The sequence below is a fragment of the Vigna radiata genome, unplaced genomic scaffold (assembly GCF_000741045.1).
Source record: "Vigna radiata var. radiata cultivar VC1973A unplaced genomic scaffold, Vradiata_ver6 scaffold_160, whole genome shotgun sequence".
Taxonomy (NCBI): Eukaryota; Viridiplantae; Streptophyta; class Magnoliopsida; order Fabales; family Fabaceae; genus Vigna; species Vigna radiata.
This window is the reverse complement of record NW_014542361.1, coordinates 181,501-198,699: the sequence shown is the minus strand read 5'-3', so window position 1 is coordinate 198,699 and position 17,199 is coordinate 181,501. Positions and strand designations below refer to the sequence as shown.

Genomic DNA, 17,199 nt, shown 5'->3' with positions numbered 1-17,199 from the left:
CACGAAATCCGCTTTTGAGATACAAAGAAGAACAACAACGATGATACTCACTCTTAGTATTACCGTTAAACAAGAATATGATTCTCAAGAATTGATTTGTGTGTTAAGAGAATGACTGAATGAATTCCAGTAGAGCACAGGATCCCTTTATATAGATGTTGATCAGGCATCAATCCAAGAGATACCAGATTCTCATTAGTTACATTTCTTCATGAAATATTGTAAGTTTTCATGAATAACAACTCTTCATGAATAATTGTAATTCTTCATGAATGGTAACTCTTCATAAATGCTTGTAACTTTTCATGAATGATAACTCCTCATTAATAATTGTAACTCTTCATGAATGGTAACTTTTCATGAATAATTGTAACTCTTCAAGAATCTAAAAATTGTCTCTAATACTCTTAAATTCCAACAATTTTGTATATGTGAATTTTCTTGTTGCTACACAAGGTTAAGTGTCAGATTAAATGAATGCACTTGATAGGAATAGAGATCAGATGCAAACAATAGAGAAACAAATTATATTGACAGTATTTTTAACATCATATAAGAACATAAAGTGTGATTTTCACAAAGACAAAAGGCTGAAGATGTTTGAAAGAGGAGTTATGTATATGGAGTTCTGGAAAGAATGCCTACCACATACCTTCATTTGTCCGTCTTGTCAGGTTTCTTTCAATCTTTTATCAGTCCGTCTTGTTAGGGTCTTGATTAGTATTTGGTTAGTTTGGTACGCAAGCATCCATCGCCAAATGGATTTGCATGATTTGAGAAAAATTGCAGTTAGATTAAATTTGTTCCACAACACTTGGAAAACCTGTCAAAACTATGGAAAACATGTGTATAGACTTTCAGACAAACAGAAGTCAAACAATTCCAAGATAGACAGGTGATTACCTCCACTAAATTGTCAGGAGAGAACCACTTCAATAGCACACCAAGATGCACTACGACAGGAATAAGCTTGAAAAGTAGAGGAGTTGTTACCTGTGCAATGGGTAAAGAAATTATGAATGGGACTATAATTATTGCTTTACAATGATATTTATAGTGTTATGCCACTGACTTTAAATCATGGAAATTGGTTGCAATTTATGGTCCTTAGATTTCAAGTTATTTACTGAAAGATACTTCTCGAACTTGTAGATGTAGAGAGCTTGGGGCAGCTTACAAAGTTAGCCCGAAATTTGCCAAACTCATTTTATGTGTTATTGGATAAAAAAGCATTCACTTTTTGTGTTATTAGTAAATTTGTGTACAGGAAAAACCATTGTGTTTCAAGGTCTATTATCAAATTGGAGTAGGGGGGAAAAATTAATACAAGAGCTAATTTAAGGTTTCTTTATCTTTCACCAAGACAAAATATTTATACCCCAATGAGTCAAAGTATACGCGAAAGAGAAAGGTAAGAGCTTCCATCCAGAATAAAGTTCGTATAAATTTGATTCATGAAAATTCATCATGGATCAAGGACAAAATAACACTACGAAGACCAAGGGTCAGTTTTGGAATCTAGTAACTGATAATTCAAACTAAAGAGAACAATTTGATACCAGACTAAGAGNTGTGGTCCCAAGAAGCANCAGATATAATTTACCCTGAAATTAATCAAATATTAGAATACATAATAGCAAGTGATACTTTCAAATTTAAGCTTTATTTTTCAAGTTACATCACGAGTAGANGTGAAAATGAATTNAGCNAGTCCCAGCTTAAGCTTANCTNNATAAGAAATTCAGCCTATTTTCTTGGCTAATCTAGAGCTCACAAGCTACTCAAGCATATATTCAAAAGTAAAGAGATTCATGTGTGCGTAACAGTAAGTTGATTAATCAACAGAACAAGCATATATTATCTGAGTAGAAGTTGGAATCCTTTAAATGCAAAAGCAAAAAAAAAAACACAACCAAACACTCAATCATGATGAATATGGAAGTTTCTGCTGAGACAAAGAAGGATAATCTTTTCCTCGATTTTGCAAATGACCATTACATCAGTTTTAACTAAATTTATTTCCTACATACAAAGATTCCTTTTAGCTTATCTTTTCAGGATTAAACAAGGTAGAAATATCCTTACCTATGGTTCAAAAACAAAATTAATGTTGTAATTAAGCATGTAGAAAATGGACGTTCTATAAATAGTAAATCCTCAATTATAGCCTTTAACAGATTAATGTGATTCTTAATTTGTACAAGCTAAAAAAGGAATTCAAGTATATACAATTATTAGGCAAATTCTATTGATCAAATAAATGGAAACAATAATAATGAATCCCTGACTAACGTCATATACATCTTTCTTCCTATTATAAAAACACATGAAAAACAAAGCATTTCAAATAGAAACACAAATTTGGAAGAGAACAAACCCAGACTACTAGCAAGCAGAATGCAACACACGCCAATTGATAGAGCTCATTTTTCTGCATAAACAAGGTTATCAATTATCATTGAATCACTAAGACGGTCAAAGAAAAGTGTATAGCTAATTAGCCATAAGATGGAAATAAATAATTAAACAAAATTACAAATTTATTTTCACAAATTCTTCCTGCCAATATAGTTGAGAAGACTTAAGATTTAAGACTGATAAGAAAAATTCTAGAGGGCTTAATGATCCCTCTCATTATCTTCTATTTATAATGAAAATCACAAGAGTACATGGAATACCAAGAGTCTACACTAGACTACTAGGTACAGAACTAGGTACTGAACTAGGTACAACTCATTAATTATTCTACAAACTAGCCTAAATTATGATACCTATATGTAATGATTCTAACATTCCCCCTCAAGCTGGAGCATACAGATTGTATGTACCAAGCTTGGAACAAATAAACTCAATCCGAGGTCCCTTCAATGACTTAGTCAACACATCTGCGAGTTGGTCATTTGATCCAACAAACTCGGTATATATTTCTTTTGACAATAACTTTTCCCGAACAAAATGACAATCAATCTCTATATGTTTAGTCCTCTCATGAAACACTGGATTTGATGCAATGTGAAGGGNAGCTTGGTTATCACAATACATCTTCATACTTTGAATGTCACAGAATTTAAGCTCTTGAAGGAACTGCTTCACCCATATAAGTTCACATGTTAGTGATGTCATTGCCTTATATTCAGCTTCAGCTGTTGATCGAGTCACTACATTTTGTTTCTTACTTTTCCATGAGATAATATTTCCTTAGAGGAAAACACAATATCCAGTAGTAGATCGTCTATCAATAGGAGAACTTGCCCAATCGGCATCACAATATCCAGATACCTGAAGGTTTCCTTTCTCTTCATATAACAACCCTTGCCCGGGAGCCTTCTTTAAATACCTTAGGATTCGAATGATAGAATTCCAATGGCCAACACATGGAGCTTGCATGAATTGACTAACTATTCCAACAACAAAAGATAGATCCGGCCTTGTAATAGTGAGATAGATTAGTTTTCCAACAAGTCTCCTATATCTTTCCGGGTCGGAAAATAACTCACCTTCTTCGGTTGTTAATTTTTGATTTGGGTCCATAGGACTGTTAACCGGTCTATAATCAATCATGCTTGTTTCTTGCAAAATATCCAGGGCATACTTCCGTTGGGAGATTACAACTCCATCCTTTGACTGAGCTACTTCAATGCCTAAGAAGTATTTGAGGCTTCCAAGATCCTTGGTTTGGAAATGTCTACACAAGTACTCCTTCAATTGAGATATTCAAGCAGTATCATTTCCTGTAATGACTATATCATCAACATATACTATTAAGTAAACACATTTCCCGAGAGATGAATGATAATAAAAGACCGAATGATCTGCTTCACTGCGTTTTAGCCTAAATTTTTGAACAATGGAGCTGAATTTTCCAAACCAAGCACGTGGGGATTGCTTGAGCCCATAGAAAGATCGGTGTAATTTGCAAACCATACCAGACTCCCCCTGAACAACAAACCCAGGGGGTTGCTCCATATAAACTTCTTCCTCAAGATCACCATGGAGAAAGACAATTTTGATATCCAATTGATGAAGTGGCCAATGACGAATTGCGGTCATCGCGAAGAAAAGAGGAATGGTAGTCATCTTTGCCACAGGAGAAAAGGTGTCACAATAATCAAGGCCATACACCTGGGTGTATCCCTTTGCAACCAGCCAGGCTTTGAGCCTATCAATGTCACCATTAGGGCCGACTTTAACTGCATATACCCATCGACAACCAACAGTTTTTTTGTCCGGGGGAAGTGGCACAAGCTCCCAAGTATTACTGTGGTCAAGAGCCTGCATTTCTGTAATCATGGCTTGTCGCCATCTAGGATGATCAAGTGCTTCTTTCACATTTTTGGGTATAACCACCGAAGACACTGAGCATAAAAGGGAATAAAAGGAAGGCGACAATCTGTGATAGCTAAGAAAATTATAAATGGGATGAGGGTTGCGAGTGGAACGATTACCTTTTCTGAGAGCAATGGGCCAACCAGAATCATCGTCACAAGGAGGCGTGGCAGGAGGCGGTGATGGAGAAGAATCTGAAGAAGGAGATCCACCATTGTCTGGAAGAGGACTACTCATCGGGGTACTGTGTCGGAGGATATCAGTATGTGGAGTGGGAGGTTCGGGAGGACCGGGAGCATGACTTGAATTGACGGGGACATTGGAGATATTGAACTCAACCACTGGAAGAGGAAGGACCTGCTGGAGGATATGAACATGTTGAACAGATGGAGAGAAGAAAGGTGTCTGTTCAAAGAATGTGACATTGGCAGACATGTAGTACTTCCGAGTTTCAGGAGAGTAACACCGATACCCTTTTTGAAGCCGAGAATAGCCCAAAAGGACACATTTAATTGCACGAGCGGAGAGCTTGTCTAGCCCCGAAGACATGTCGTGAACAAAACATACACAACCAAAAACTTGTGGAGAGGTGTGAAAGAGAGGATCATTGGGAAAGAGGACGGAGAAAGGGACTTTATTATTGAGAGAGGAGGAGGGCATCCTATTGATAAGAAAACATGCAATTAACATGGCATCCCCCAGTGATGAACAGGAATATGGGCACCAAGCAAAAGGGTACGAGCCGTTTCAACAAAGTGTCTATTTTTTCTTTCGGCTATACCATTTTGCTGGGGCGTATGAGGACAAGTGGACTGATGCAAAATACCATGGGAGCTAAGGAGTGTAGAAAAAGAGGATGAGAAATACTCTTTAGCATTATCACTTCTCAAGACTTTTATTACTTGACCAAATTGGTTCTTGGTTTCATTCAAAAAAGAGGTGAAAATGGGTAACAATTCAGAGCGATCTTTCATTAGATAAACCCAAGTACATCTAGAATACTCATCAATAAAAGTAACAAAATACCTAAAACCAAAAGAAGAGACGCGACTAGGTCCCCAAACATCAGAATGAATAATAGAAAAACTAGAAGTACACATTGAGTGAGACTTTTTAGGAAAGACAGATTTGACATGTTTTCCTAGTTGACAAGACTCGCATTCTAAAGTCCTAAGACTACTAAGTTCAGGGCACATCTTTTTTAACTTTGACAAGTGAGGATGACCAAACCGATCATGTAACACTTTAGGAGGAAGAGCAGCAACACAAGATACCCGTGGACGAGATCCAAAATGGTATAAACCTCCAGCTTCATATCCTTCTCCAATCTGTCTCCCCGAGCCACGCTCCTGTATGACAAAAGATTTTGAGAGTGAAAAATTTTTTACTCATTAATGGATCCAAATTCTGGGGATCAAAATAGAAGTTGGGTTGTTAATGGCCAGAGACTGAAACCTTATTTGGGTGGTGAGGTTGAACGCCTCACCACAACTATTAAATTGTCTGAGCCATGAGATTCTGGGTCAAGCTAGTGACGTTAAAGAAGCGCTTTCTAGGAGGCACCCTAGCACAGGTTTGTATATGTTTGTGTTTATTCTTTGTTGTGTTCTTGTTCTTGTGATTGTTGAGTTGAGTGTGGAGAGGAAGTGTTGAAAATGCATGAGAGTGAATTCTGACGCTTTAGTCGCACAGCGCACAGCTGACGTGCGCTAGGCGACTAAATAATTTTTATGAAAAGATGCTTACTCGCATAGCGCAAACTATTCGCTCTGCGAGAGAGAAAAATAATTTGGCATTGAATTAAATTCGCATAGCGCACAAAACGCGCTCTGCATCTAAAATTTTATTTTTCTCTCTGAAAGCGATTCGCATAGCGAAATGGAGTGGCTAAGCGAGCAAAGATCATTGGAAAATTAATTGAAAGATTCGCTCTGCGAAATTCTGTGCAGAGCAAGAGTGAAGTTTTCATGCTAATTCGCAAAGCGCACAGCTGAGGTGCGCTCTGCGAATCGATTCAGTAATGTGTTGTTGGCTCTGATTCGCACAGCGCACCCTCTCTGGTGCGCTAGGCGATTTTGTTTTTTGTTCAAAAAAAAAAATTCAAAAATTCACATTAGCATAGCGTACAACTTGTGTTGCGCTTAGCTAATGTTGTAATTCTAAAAAAAAAAATTTTTTTGTTATTTTTTTAGTTTTAGTTTTTTTTATTTTTTTAATTTTTTATTTATTTATAGAAAATAAACATATAGCTTAGCGCACCTCATGGTGTCGCTATGCTAATATGCATTTTCAAGTTTTTTTTTTTTTTTTTTTTTTTAGATTATGTATTATTTTTTTTAGTTCACAGAGCGCACTTCAACTGTGCGTTGTGCGAATTAATGTACAAAATCCTCTCTCACATTTTTCGTTATGCAATTTAACCACTTAATTTCTCCCAGTTTGTCTCAGTGATTATTCTCGCTTTGCTATTTAAATGCGCTATGCAAATTGTCTTACAGAGAAAAATATTAAATATTTAGGTCGCAAAGCGCATTTGGTGAGCTGTGCGAACCACGATATAATTAACAAATTCTATTTCTCTCACGCAAAGCACATGTTGTGCGTTATGCGAGCAAATCACTGCCTTACAAAATACTCTGGTCGCTGAGCGCACTTCAGCTGTGCGCTCTGCGACTGGAGCGTCACAAAAGCACATTCAAGCTTCTTCCAGACCTCCTCTCCAACACAAAAACTTCAAAAATTTCTTACAAAAACTAAAACATAAAGATCAAAATAAAAGTAACATATAGAGAAATAAGAAAGAAGAAGGAAAAACACAGACAAAGAGACAAGGAAAAATAACAAAAATTGCAGAACGTGAGCACACCAACTAAACAACAGTTCTAATATGCAGAATGATCAAATTGGATTTCCTAAATAACCTCACTCAGATCCCTCTTGTTGCAAGATCACTTAGTACTTTCCTAATCTGATGAATATTACTTTCGTTGTTCTCTAAGGTAAAAACACTTAGATCCCTTTTGTTGTGCCTATCTAAGCTTGACACACCTCACCCAATCCCTTGGTCTAAGAATGTGTCAAAACTTGCATTAAGAACCAGAACAGTGAGGGGCCAAACTCACAATCCCATCCCTGGTGATTTGCAAAATCTGGGTTGATTTAGCTAGTTCGACTGCTGAAATCCCATCCCTAGGATCTTCCAACAACTAGATCATGTTTTAAGGTGTACCCCGAAACAAGCTTTAAGCACAAACCAAACCAGTGGAAAGTATAAACATCTGTAGTCACAACTGCATACACAACAACATTCAAAAGGAAAATTCACAACAAAGTCTAAAAGAGTCACAAATGTCCAAATTGCCTTGTGTTGGAACACAAGTCCCCGGCAACGACGCCAAAAACTTGATAACTTTTTGGCAAGTATACCAAATCGTTACAAGTAATACAGTGGATAAGTAAAGTATCGTTCTCCCAAGGGAGTTGCGCAACACCTGACAATTCTTCCTTTTATAACTCAATTAGACATCAAAATACACAAAACAATACAAGAAACACAATTGGTGTGCCAGGAATTGGTTTTTGACTAACATTACAGTAACATCCTAATAAAATACGTTCTCTGTTCAAGCATTCACATAAGCGTATCTTGATTTAATTCCTTAAAGCAAGTTCTAAAATTATCTATTAAATTATTAATTCCTTAATTAATTCAAAAGATAATTTTGCATTAAAATCAGATGTTTAGAATGACCAAAAGTACAGAAGTTATTCCTAGCATCGTTCCTTTTAGTTTCTTTTCTTACGTTTCTGGTTCTAAAAATACTTCCNAGTACAAAAGAACCTTTTAAAAAGAATTTATACTTCTGTATAATCTAAAGCAAGTCAAGAAAAGAACAAGAACAGAGACATATATTGCACAGGAAATTTACATTAATGTATTGTCATACAACCAATTCCATTTAACAGAGAAACTAGCCTCTCCTAGACATCTAAAACGTACTCTTTACAGCAATTCCTTGCAGAAAGTGAAGTCTTGATGTCTTGAAGGGTCTCCTGACGGTCTTCTCCAGTTCACCAGAGCATTTTTTCTATTTTTTTCGTATGTCAGAAGATAGTTTCTGCCTGTCTCTCACGTCTCTTTAAGAACCAGTTAATTTTCATTAACTTTCACCATTCGCTCAGCGCACAGAGGCAGATTCGCTGTGCGAATTTCATTTTCTGGTTGCTCTTCAACTGCTGCCATTCGCTTAGCGCACATAGTCTGGTGCGCTCTGCGAATTTTAATTTTGTATTCTGGAGCAATTCGCTAAGCGCACATTATTTGGTGCGCTATGCGAATATTAAATTTCTGCCCTCTTTTCTGAAATAATTCGCTCAGCGCATAGTATGGGTGCGCTCTACGAATTTTGTTTTCCTGGCTCTTCTAATTTGCTTGCGCTCTGCGAGAATTGGCTGACAGCTTCCCATTTATACATCTTTTCCTGAACAATATTTTACAAAACAATCTACTTCCTATTACAACTTTTCACTGAGTAAAAACATGAATAATTACACGATTAAGGTAATTTATAAGTGTAAAAACATTTGTTTTTCACACTTATCAAGTGAGGGACAAAAAGAACAGATTTCAGAGTGAGAGAGGGAGACATGGAGACTTGACCGAATCCCTTTGAACAAGTTTTAGAGCCATTGGCCAGGGTAATGAAATGAGGTTTTTCTTGAAGGGAAAGGGTTGAGAACAATGAGGTATTACCATAAATGTGATCAGAAGCACCCGAGTCAATTACCCATGAATTTGGACCTTTCATGGATTGAGAAATGCAAGTTGTGGACATACTTGGGGACTGAGATGATTGCGCCAAGCTGTTAGACTTTAATCGCAGATACTCTTGATACTCTTCCTCAGTAAACTTGGAGTTGGAAGTGGAAGTTTCAACCTTAGAGATGTTGACAGTTTTTGAAGGAAAGCCATGCAAGGAGTAGCAATTTTCTTGGGTGTGACCCTCCCTCTTACAGTAAGTGCACTGTGGACGTCCCCAACCTCCACGTCCTCCACGTCCTCCTCCTCTAGTGCCACGTCCTCTTCTTCCTCGTGTGGCAACCATGACAGATGGTTCTAGTGTTCCATGAGCTTCCTGAGATTGAGGCACTAGAACACGAAGAAGACGTGTGGTCAACTCTTCCAAGGTTGGGACTTCATGGCTTGTCAGAAGTTGATCTCTGATGTGATTCAAGTCTGGATGCAATGCACGGAGGATCATCACCATATAATACTTGTCAAGCTTCTTCTTGATTTCTTCCGGAGATTCCACTTCCAAGAACATTCTCAACTCTTCTACAGTTGCTTGGGCTTCGGTCATCACCATATCATGGTCTTGCATTTTGAGACTTGCAAGCTTATTTGCCGTATCATATAGACATTGAATATCATTAGCATAAATGCTTTGAGCCTTCTTCCAAAACGAGTGACATGTTTTGAAGGCTCTAAGAGATATCAAAAGTCGTGGCTCCACAGACTGCCACAGTAGGGCACACAGCTGGAAATCTGCTTGTTTCCATTGTTCAGCTTTTTCAGAAGGTACTTGGCTTCCATCCTGTTCAAGGTGGTCATAATGGCCTTGACCGAGAAACCACATTTCCACAACTGCAGACCAAGACAAATAAATTTTCCCGTTTAGTTTTTCCGAAGTGATCGAAGGACTTCTTGAGAGGGAAAGAACACTTCCAGTCGCCATTTTGGATAAAAAATAGGAGAAGGAAGGCGCGACACTGAGGAACTTGAAAATGCAACTGTGACAAACCAAGTAACCCTCGGTTTTCTTCAAGGGGAGCTTCGAGACTTCCCGGAAACCAGGTTTTAAGGGTCAGAACAGAGAGAGGAGACCCAGGCGAAAGCTATGGTGGTGTCGCGACAACTTTCCGGTGAGCAGAGGGTGGCACGTGGACGACATACGCCTGTTCGCAGCGCACAAAGAAGTTGCGCATGGTGGAGCGTGAAGGAGAATCTGGCGAACCCACCAGCGGGGTCGGACGGAACTGTGACGGCGACCGGCGGCGGACGGCGACGAACGGCGGCAGCGGACGGCAGCGGAAAAATGTGAGATGGCGGACAACCAAGTTGAAGAGCTTCAAACTGCAATTGACAGATGCAGATAGTGGTGGGACAGCCGCGGACAACGGCAAATGGCACCGGACACCGGACAGATGCGAACAACAGTGCTGGTGGGCAACCAGGACGAAAACCAGAGCAGGATGAACCTGCTCTGATACCAACATAAGATTTAAGATTGATAAGAAAAATTCTAGAGGGCTTAATGATCCCTCTCATTATCTTCTATTTATAATGAAAATCACAAGAGTACATGGAACACCAAGAGTCTACACTAGACTACTAGGTACAGAACTAGGTACTGAACTAGGTACAACTCATTAATTATCCTGCAGACTAGCCTAAATGATGATACCTATATGTAATGATTCTAACAAGAAGGAAAAAATAAGTAATCACTTCCACAGGTAAGATTTTATTATTAAAGAGGGATAGTAGTATGAACCTGTGATGAGAGGCTTATCATTAGTTTAAGTAACCATGGAAGGCAAGTGCGAGACAATATGGTCAAAGGAAAGCAATCAAAGTCACCAACCTGGATTAGGAAAGGTGTATAATATTATGCTTATGCTGGATAAAGTTCTAGGTTAGAGACTAAATAAAATCTTCCATAAACATTTGGATATATTTATGGAAAAATGACTGAAAAGAAGACAACAGTGAAATTGTGTATAGAGCCTAAAAGTGTCTTATCAGAGATCGACTGGGAAGGAGACAATCAAAACCCAAACTAATGGTGCTAACCACGTTCTAGGGGGTGTCAAATACATGGATACTTTTGATTTCATTTATAGTGGATGGGTTAGAAATAAACTGTTAAACCATATCTATGATCAGTTAAATTTGTATTAAAACCTCCATTTTAAAGCTAAAAATATTAAACTCAACCAAGAACCATTTCTGATGTAATGATAAAAATAACTATCTCAGAAGTCATACCAAGGATGATTTTTTTTATTAGTTGACAGCTTAAAACAATGTTTCAAAGCTCATACATACCAGTCATATAGCCTGTAGAACTCTGGTATTGGGAGTGACTGTGATAAGTTTGTTCTGCAGTCACGACGTTAGAATTTTAGTTTGGTTATCTTGAACACCACTAACAAGGGGATCAGTTTAATTCTCTGAACACATAACATAGCACAAATTGCAGGTTCACTATAGAAGAACAGTATGTTTGGCAAGCTTAATTTTGGAAAAACAGTAGTTTATTTTTCAAAATCTCTCTCTGCAAGTTAGCAGAAATAATAAAATATTTCTCCAAGGTGAAGTAAACACAAGAAGTACCATAATACACATACCTCCTCAGTCATAATATCTCCAACCTTGGTAGAGTTAGAAGATCTTCCCTACACAATGATCTTTCTCAGGTAATCTGAATGACAAAAACACCAAATAATTAACACAAATTACCAAAGGTAATCTTCCCTGCCACCACTTCGTGGCGGTGAAGATCCCGCTTCCAAGGCGCATCGTATCGGCCTCTCCTCGTAAAACCCTAGCCTCAGTCTCCCACCTTTCTTCCCCAATGGAGGTCGAAGTGAAGTTGCGCCTCGCAGACGCCAACGCCCACCGTCGTGTTACTAGCTTGCTCTCCCCCTTCCACATCATCACCCACCGCCAGAAAAACCTGATGGCGCTGCGTCCGAGCTCTCTGTGCTTGCGCTTCTACGGTGACGACGAGCGGTGCGTCGTTTCGCTGAAGGTGCGAGCGGTGCTGGTGGACAGCGTCAGTCGCATGGAGGAGGACGAGGAGGATCTGGATCCATGAGTCGGGCGCGAATGCGTTGCAAAGTCTGGAAAGTTGGGATCGGTGGAATCTAGGGTTTTGCAGAGGGTGAAGGAGGAATTTGGAACTGAAAAGGGTTTATAGGATTGGGAGGGTTTGGGAGAAGATAAAAAGGAAAAGTAAAGTTCGAAACTAAACGAAGACGAATTGGGGTTTAAAGTGATTAGCCCAAAAATTATTTTAAAAAAATAAATAAAAGTTAGGCACGATTTTTGTTTATAAACCGCCAGAATTATTTGGGATTTCAAAAACCACAAAAAAGTAACCCCTATTAAAATATATTATTTTTGTAGTGTATACAAATATATATTAAACAAAATTTTAACCAATTAATACAATAAAATATTTATGTAACATTTGAATCAAAACAACAAACAACTTTCTATAGCATTTTTATATCCAAATAGCAAATAATTTCCTGCAACATTTTTATCAAAACAGTAAATAATTTTCTGCAACATTTTTATACCCAAACAACAAATAATTTTCTGCAGCATTTAAATCAAAACAGAAACAATTTTCAGTAGATTTTTATTCTGAAACAACAGTTTATGCAGAATTCTGAGACAATATACATAGCAAACTATAACCAGAAAAATTTCAGGATTCTGAAAGTTAACCATCCAACAAGTTTCAGCCATTGTAATTTACTAAAACAAGCTTTTTAAGACAGTAACTGCACCATAGTTAAGCTTAAACAACTTTTAAAACCAATTTGCACACTTTATACATGCAATAGACTTCCTCAGGAGGAATGGACAAAAAGAAATTATTTCCGAGCACTCACACCACCATATTTCAATATCTATCATTATTTCATTACACTTAAATCTGAACTATCAAATATCAAGGCAAAATACTTAAATAAACCAATTATCAATTACTCCAACCCATATCAACGTAGCTCATTAGTTTAGAGGGAATCCCTAGTCTAACTAATTCAGATCAAACATATACATTCCCTTATTAGCATTAGTGATTAGAACGAAAATTGTACACAAAATAAGTCCAACTATACAACAAAGAAGCCATACACATACTGTTGTAAAGATAGCTCTTTCATTTCTCAATAATGCATGCTTCGACTCTTATTATTCTACTTATCTAAATTCTCAACAAAATACACCACCTTTAAAACTCATGATTCATACTTTCCTAAGATTCATATTTTTTATAATTAAAACTGTAATTATTTAAACTGTAATTATACATTGATTATTTTGAAGCGAAAAGAATACAATTTACCTCTTCAACATTTTGGTAAATGAAATTTTAGAACATGTTAATAATCATTAGCAATTCCAAATTACTACCAAACCTTATCCCAATGGTGGGTTGGACACGGATCTATTAAACGACACAAATGGAGGTTTAATCGGTGGAAATCAAAGAACAAACTGTAAAAAGGGTTTTAATGAGTAGAAAAGTAGTTTTAATCGGTTAAAAATGAAGGAAAAGTGAAGAGGAGGACGAAACCCTAAGATTCAGGAGTGGTTCTGTATATGAAAGTGAAAATAGAAGGAAGAAATAAAGATTTGAGAGGATGAAGTGATTATGTGATGAACAAACCTGTGGATCTGTGAAGAAAATGTGGATGACTATAAGAGGCGCTCTTGAAAGAAACGCAAAAGAGTGATGAAAATGAACTGTGGTTGAACGGAGAGGTGAAAATACACATGGCTGAAGATGCATAAATGAAAGCGTGAGAAGTTGTATCGTAGCTGCCTTTTGTCTTAGGTTAATTAATTTTTTAATTTTTTTTATTATTTATTTTAAAATTTGTATATAAGGAGAATTCATCTATATACAAATTTTAAATATGGATTTATCCTTAGGAAAGTTCCCACCAAAAGGTGCCACCATTACATATGGATTTTACATACGGAAAATCTGTATATAAATTTCTTTACAATTATATACGGAAAAATCTGTATGCAACTGATCTATATATAAAATCCGTATTGGATTAAAATCCGTATATAGTAATCCATATATGTAAATGGCATTTTTCTTATATATAGAGATTGGATTGGGCTTTGTTTCAGGCTTTTCTGTTGTTGTAATCTTCTTTATGATAATGTGATCACCTTCAATTATCTTTTAAATAATCTTATATTTTCAAAATATATTTGATTGTTGTGGAGATCTAAAAATATATCCTAGATTATGAAAAGATATGATAAATATTATCTTTTGACATTTATTGATATGGTTAAATAAGATAATTATTTAACAATATCAAATAAAATATCTTAAGATATATTATTAATGGGTCATCTGTGGAAAGTGTGTCCAAACACTTATCATTATGGGTTATTAATGAGTTTTTAGTAGATTAAGTTTAGTTTAGGCCTTATATTATGAGCCAAGTAGTATAGGGTCTCCCTTTTGGATCTTGTATAAGAGGCCTTTGGAAGAGAGTGACCATGTTGACAAAGGAAAACACGCAATGTTGACCCAACAGACACCTATATTGTAGAATTGATCATATGAGTCAATGTTTTGTCTTTGTCTTGATGAGTAGGAGAAGAGTATCCTACCTTTGGAAGAGAGTGACCATGTTTCATGCTCTCAATGGAGAAGATTTTTCATAAGTAGTAGTTATGTGTCATTCTAGGCACCATAACCTCTCTTGAGAGTTGACCAACCTCTATTAAGAGCACACCAACTACCATAGTCTTTCTCCTTGTTTGAGCCATATAGTTTGGTGAAGTAGCCACCATCTAACCATATTAAACCCATCATATGTCTACAATATTTCTACTACCATCAAACTTTTGCAACTAGTGTTTCATTTGGAAGTCTGCGTCTTACTTAAGTTATATAGCTTGAAGGAGTTTATTCCATAAAAACCACAAGCAAAATGTAAAAGCTTGAGCATAACTGAAACTGCCCATCGGTATGAACAAGGAAAGATGAAGACTTTTTTTCTTTTTTTCTTTTTTTATTTTAAAAATTAGAGAAGAAAAAAATAAAAGAAATTGAGTGACAGATCGGGGGTTTAAAAAAAAAGATTGTGCAATCTGTTCTTGGATGAGAGGATATTACCTATATAGGTCCAGCCAAGTGTTGGAAATTTCCAAGTTGTACCAAAGACCGAAAATCATTGATTCCATGACTATGGTCAACACGATATACGTGACTGCCAACCACTACGGAATACAGATTCAACAAGACAATCAAAATCACAGAAATGCGATTGCATTTATACAAAGTATAAGAATAAGTATTCAAAAGTATATATAGGCATAAATATGACCCGTTAGATTGAAGACCAATTAAAAGCAGCCGCTTGAGTCAACAATATAACTTCACAATTAATCAACTGCTAACAATTCATTAAATAAAATCCCACATTAAACAAAAGAAGAAAACAAAGCATGATTGAGATTGTTGCCTTAAATAGAGACATCTGCGTGCAGCGTATCTTCATAGAACTAACCTAGCAGTTTCTCCTTCTTCTTAAATCAAACAAACACACGCATCAAGGGAAGGGAAAACCAAGATCAATTCAAAACTCGTCTTTTTCTTCTTCTATTCAATGGCAGAACCGTCTCCTCTCTGTCGAAGCAAACCTCTAATCACGGACTCAGATATGGAAGCTGCGCAACATCTTATTCAACTGAGCGAAGATAGCAGCAGCGACAACATTGCAGGGAACAAGAGGAACAGAAGCTGTGACGGAGAAGAGGTTCAGCAAAGGCCTACCGACAAAACCGCTAGGAAGAAGATTCTGGAGATTTTTGGGGAAGACGAGGTTTCTCAGCCAAAGAAGCGAAGGAGGTATCGATCTCTTGTAAGCATATACATGGCCACTAGCCCCGTATCATTGTTTCAAACGTGAGTGAGAACCTGCCTCGGTAAGGGTAAAAGAGAAAACCCTAATTAAGCCGAGGATTAATAGTAACAATTAGATAGGATATAGGAAGGTAGGTGATCTTAATTTCTTAACTGACTCCTTCTTTGTATAAAGGTGAATGAATTTTCTCCTTGCTTTTTCAATAGAGAATGAAGTCAGGGATTTCAACTGCACTGGACGCTGTTTGTTCATTCTCAATCCCATGATCGATGATACAAAGTGCATGTGCATGATTCTCGTAATTGAGTTCTCATTTTTTATTATGCGTTTGCTTTTCTATCTTTTTCTTAAATGAAAAACAAGAAGTTACAAATTACATAAAAGGGATTTATCGTCTTAAGATGCATGATAGGTTTATATTAAATGGAGTGGGGGATGATCATAATTTTATATACCCTTTAGGAGTTACAATCTATTTCCTGCATTTCATGGTACAGTGTCTGTAGATGTAAGTGTGTGAATCGGCTATTTTATGATGGAGGAAACTGGTGGATAGTTTGTAGTTCATGTAAGTTCTGCATGAATAGGAGCCCATGATGTGCATTTGGTTTGGCATTTGCAAGACCTTTGTAGTGTGTAGAGTTACTTCGACTTCGTATATGTGATCTAAGTCATATGCTATATACCAATGTATCAGAAAATGATAATTAATGAGAAGAAAAATGGAAGAGAAAGTTTAGGTACGTGAAGAAGTGGAACAAAGGAAGGAATTCAAAGGGAGAAAGAGAGGGTGAGCAAGGCACCAGGCACCATCTGAATCCCCTTCTTGCCTATATATGTCGTGTCTACTTTTGCATAAATAAACGAATAGTTGAGTGCACATTTCTAAGTTCTAATTACAAAGTAAAAGAAGTGAACTGAGGAAATAAGAGTGACTCGTCATCAATATGAAGCATGATCTTGATACATCAGATTGGTAACATATATATATCTTTAGCTTTTCTTATCTTCTCACGTAAAGAATATTTTTAGATTGCACACCTTTGCCAATAATCAAACATGACAGAGGAAACTTTTTCTGTTGAATGCAGACTCAATTTAATTAAGTGTCAACACTATAGCTTGAGAAAGATTTGTCGCATATCTATATAAAAAGAAGGTATAACTATTTTATTC

At 36.9% G+C, this 17,199-nt stretch overlaps 1 protein-coding gene and 1 long non-coding RNA gene across 3 annotated transcripts; one reads left to right on the top strand and one right to left on the bottom strand.

Annotated features, from left to right (window-relative positions):
* Nucleotides 1–420: 420 nt before the first annotated feature.
* LOC106779738 lies at nucleotides 421–2,425 on the bottom strand. Of its 2 annotated transcripts, none has more exons than XR_002666454.1 (5): nucleotides 2,378–2,425; nucleotides 1,560–1,604; nucleotides 904–993; nucleotides 646–712; nucleotides 421–447 (listed from the first exon to the last, which is right to left on the bottom strand). It is a non-coding gene; the product is annotated as an uncharacterized LOC106779738 (long non-coding RNA). The 2 variants fall into 2 exon arrangements; XR_001377208.2 differs by having other exon boundaries at nucleotides 653–712.
* Nucleotides 2,426–15,685: 13,260 nt separating this feature from the next.
* LOC111240842 lies at nucleotides 15,686–16,346 on the top strand. The gene is made up of 2 exons (XM_022776682.1): nucleotides 15,686–16,064; nucleotides 16,198–16,346. The coding sequence occupies exons 1-2, from the start codon at nucleotides 15,766–15,768 to the stop codon at nucleotides 16,199–16,201; spliced, it is 303 nt and encodes a 100-aa protein (XP_022632403.1). The 5' UTR covers nucleotides 15,686–15,765; the 3' UTR covers nucleotides 16,202–16,346.
* The last annotated feature ends 853 nt before the right edge of the window (nucleotides 16,347–17,199 follow it).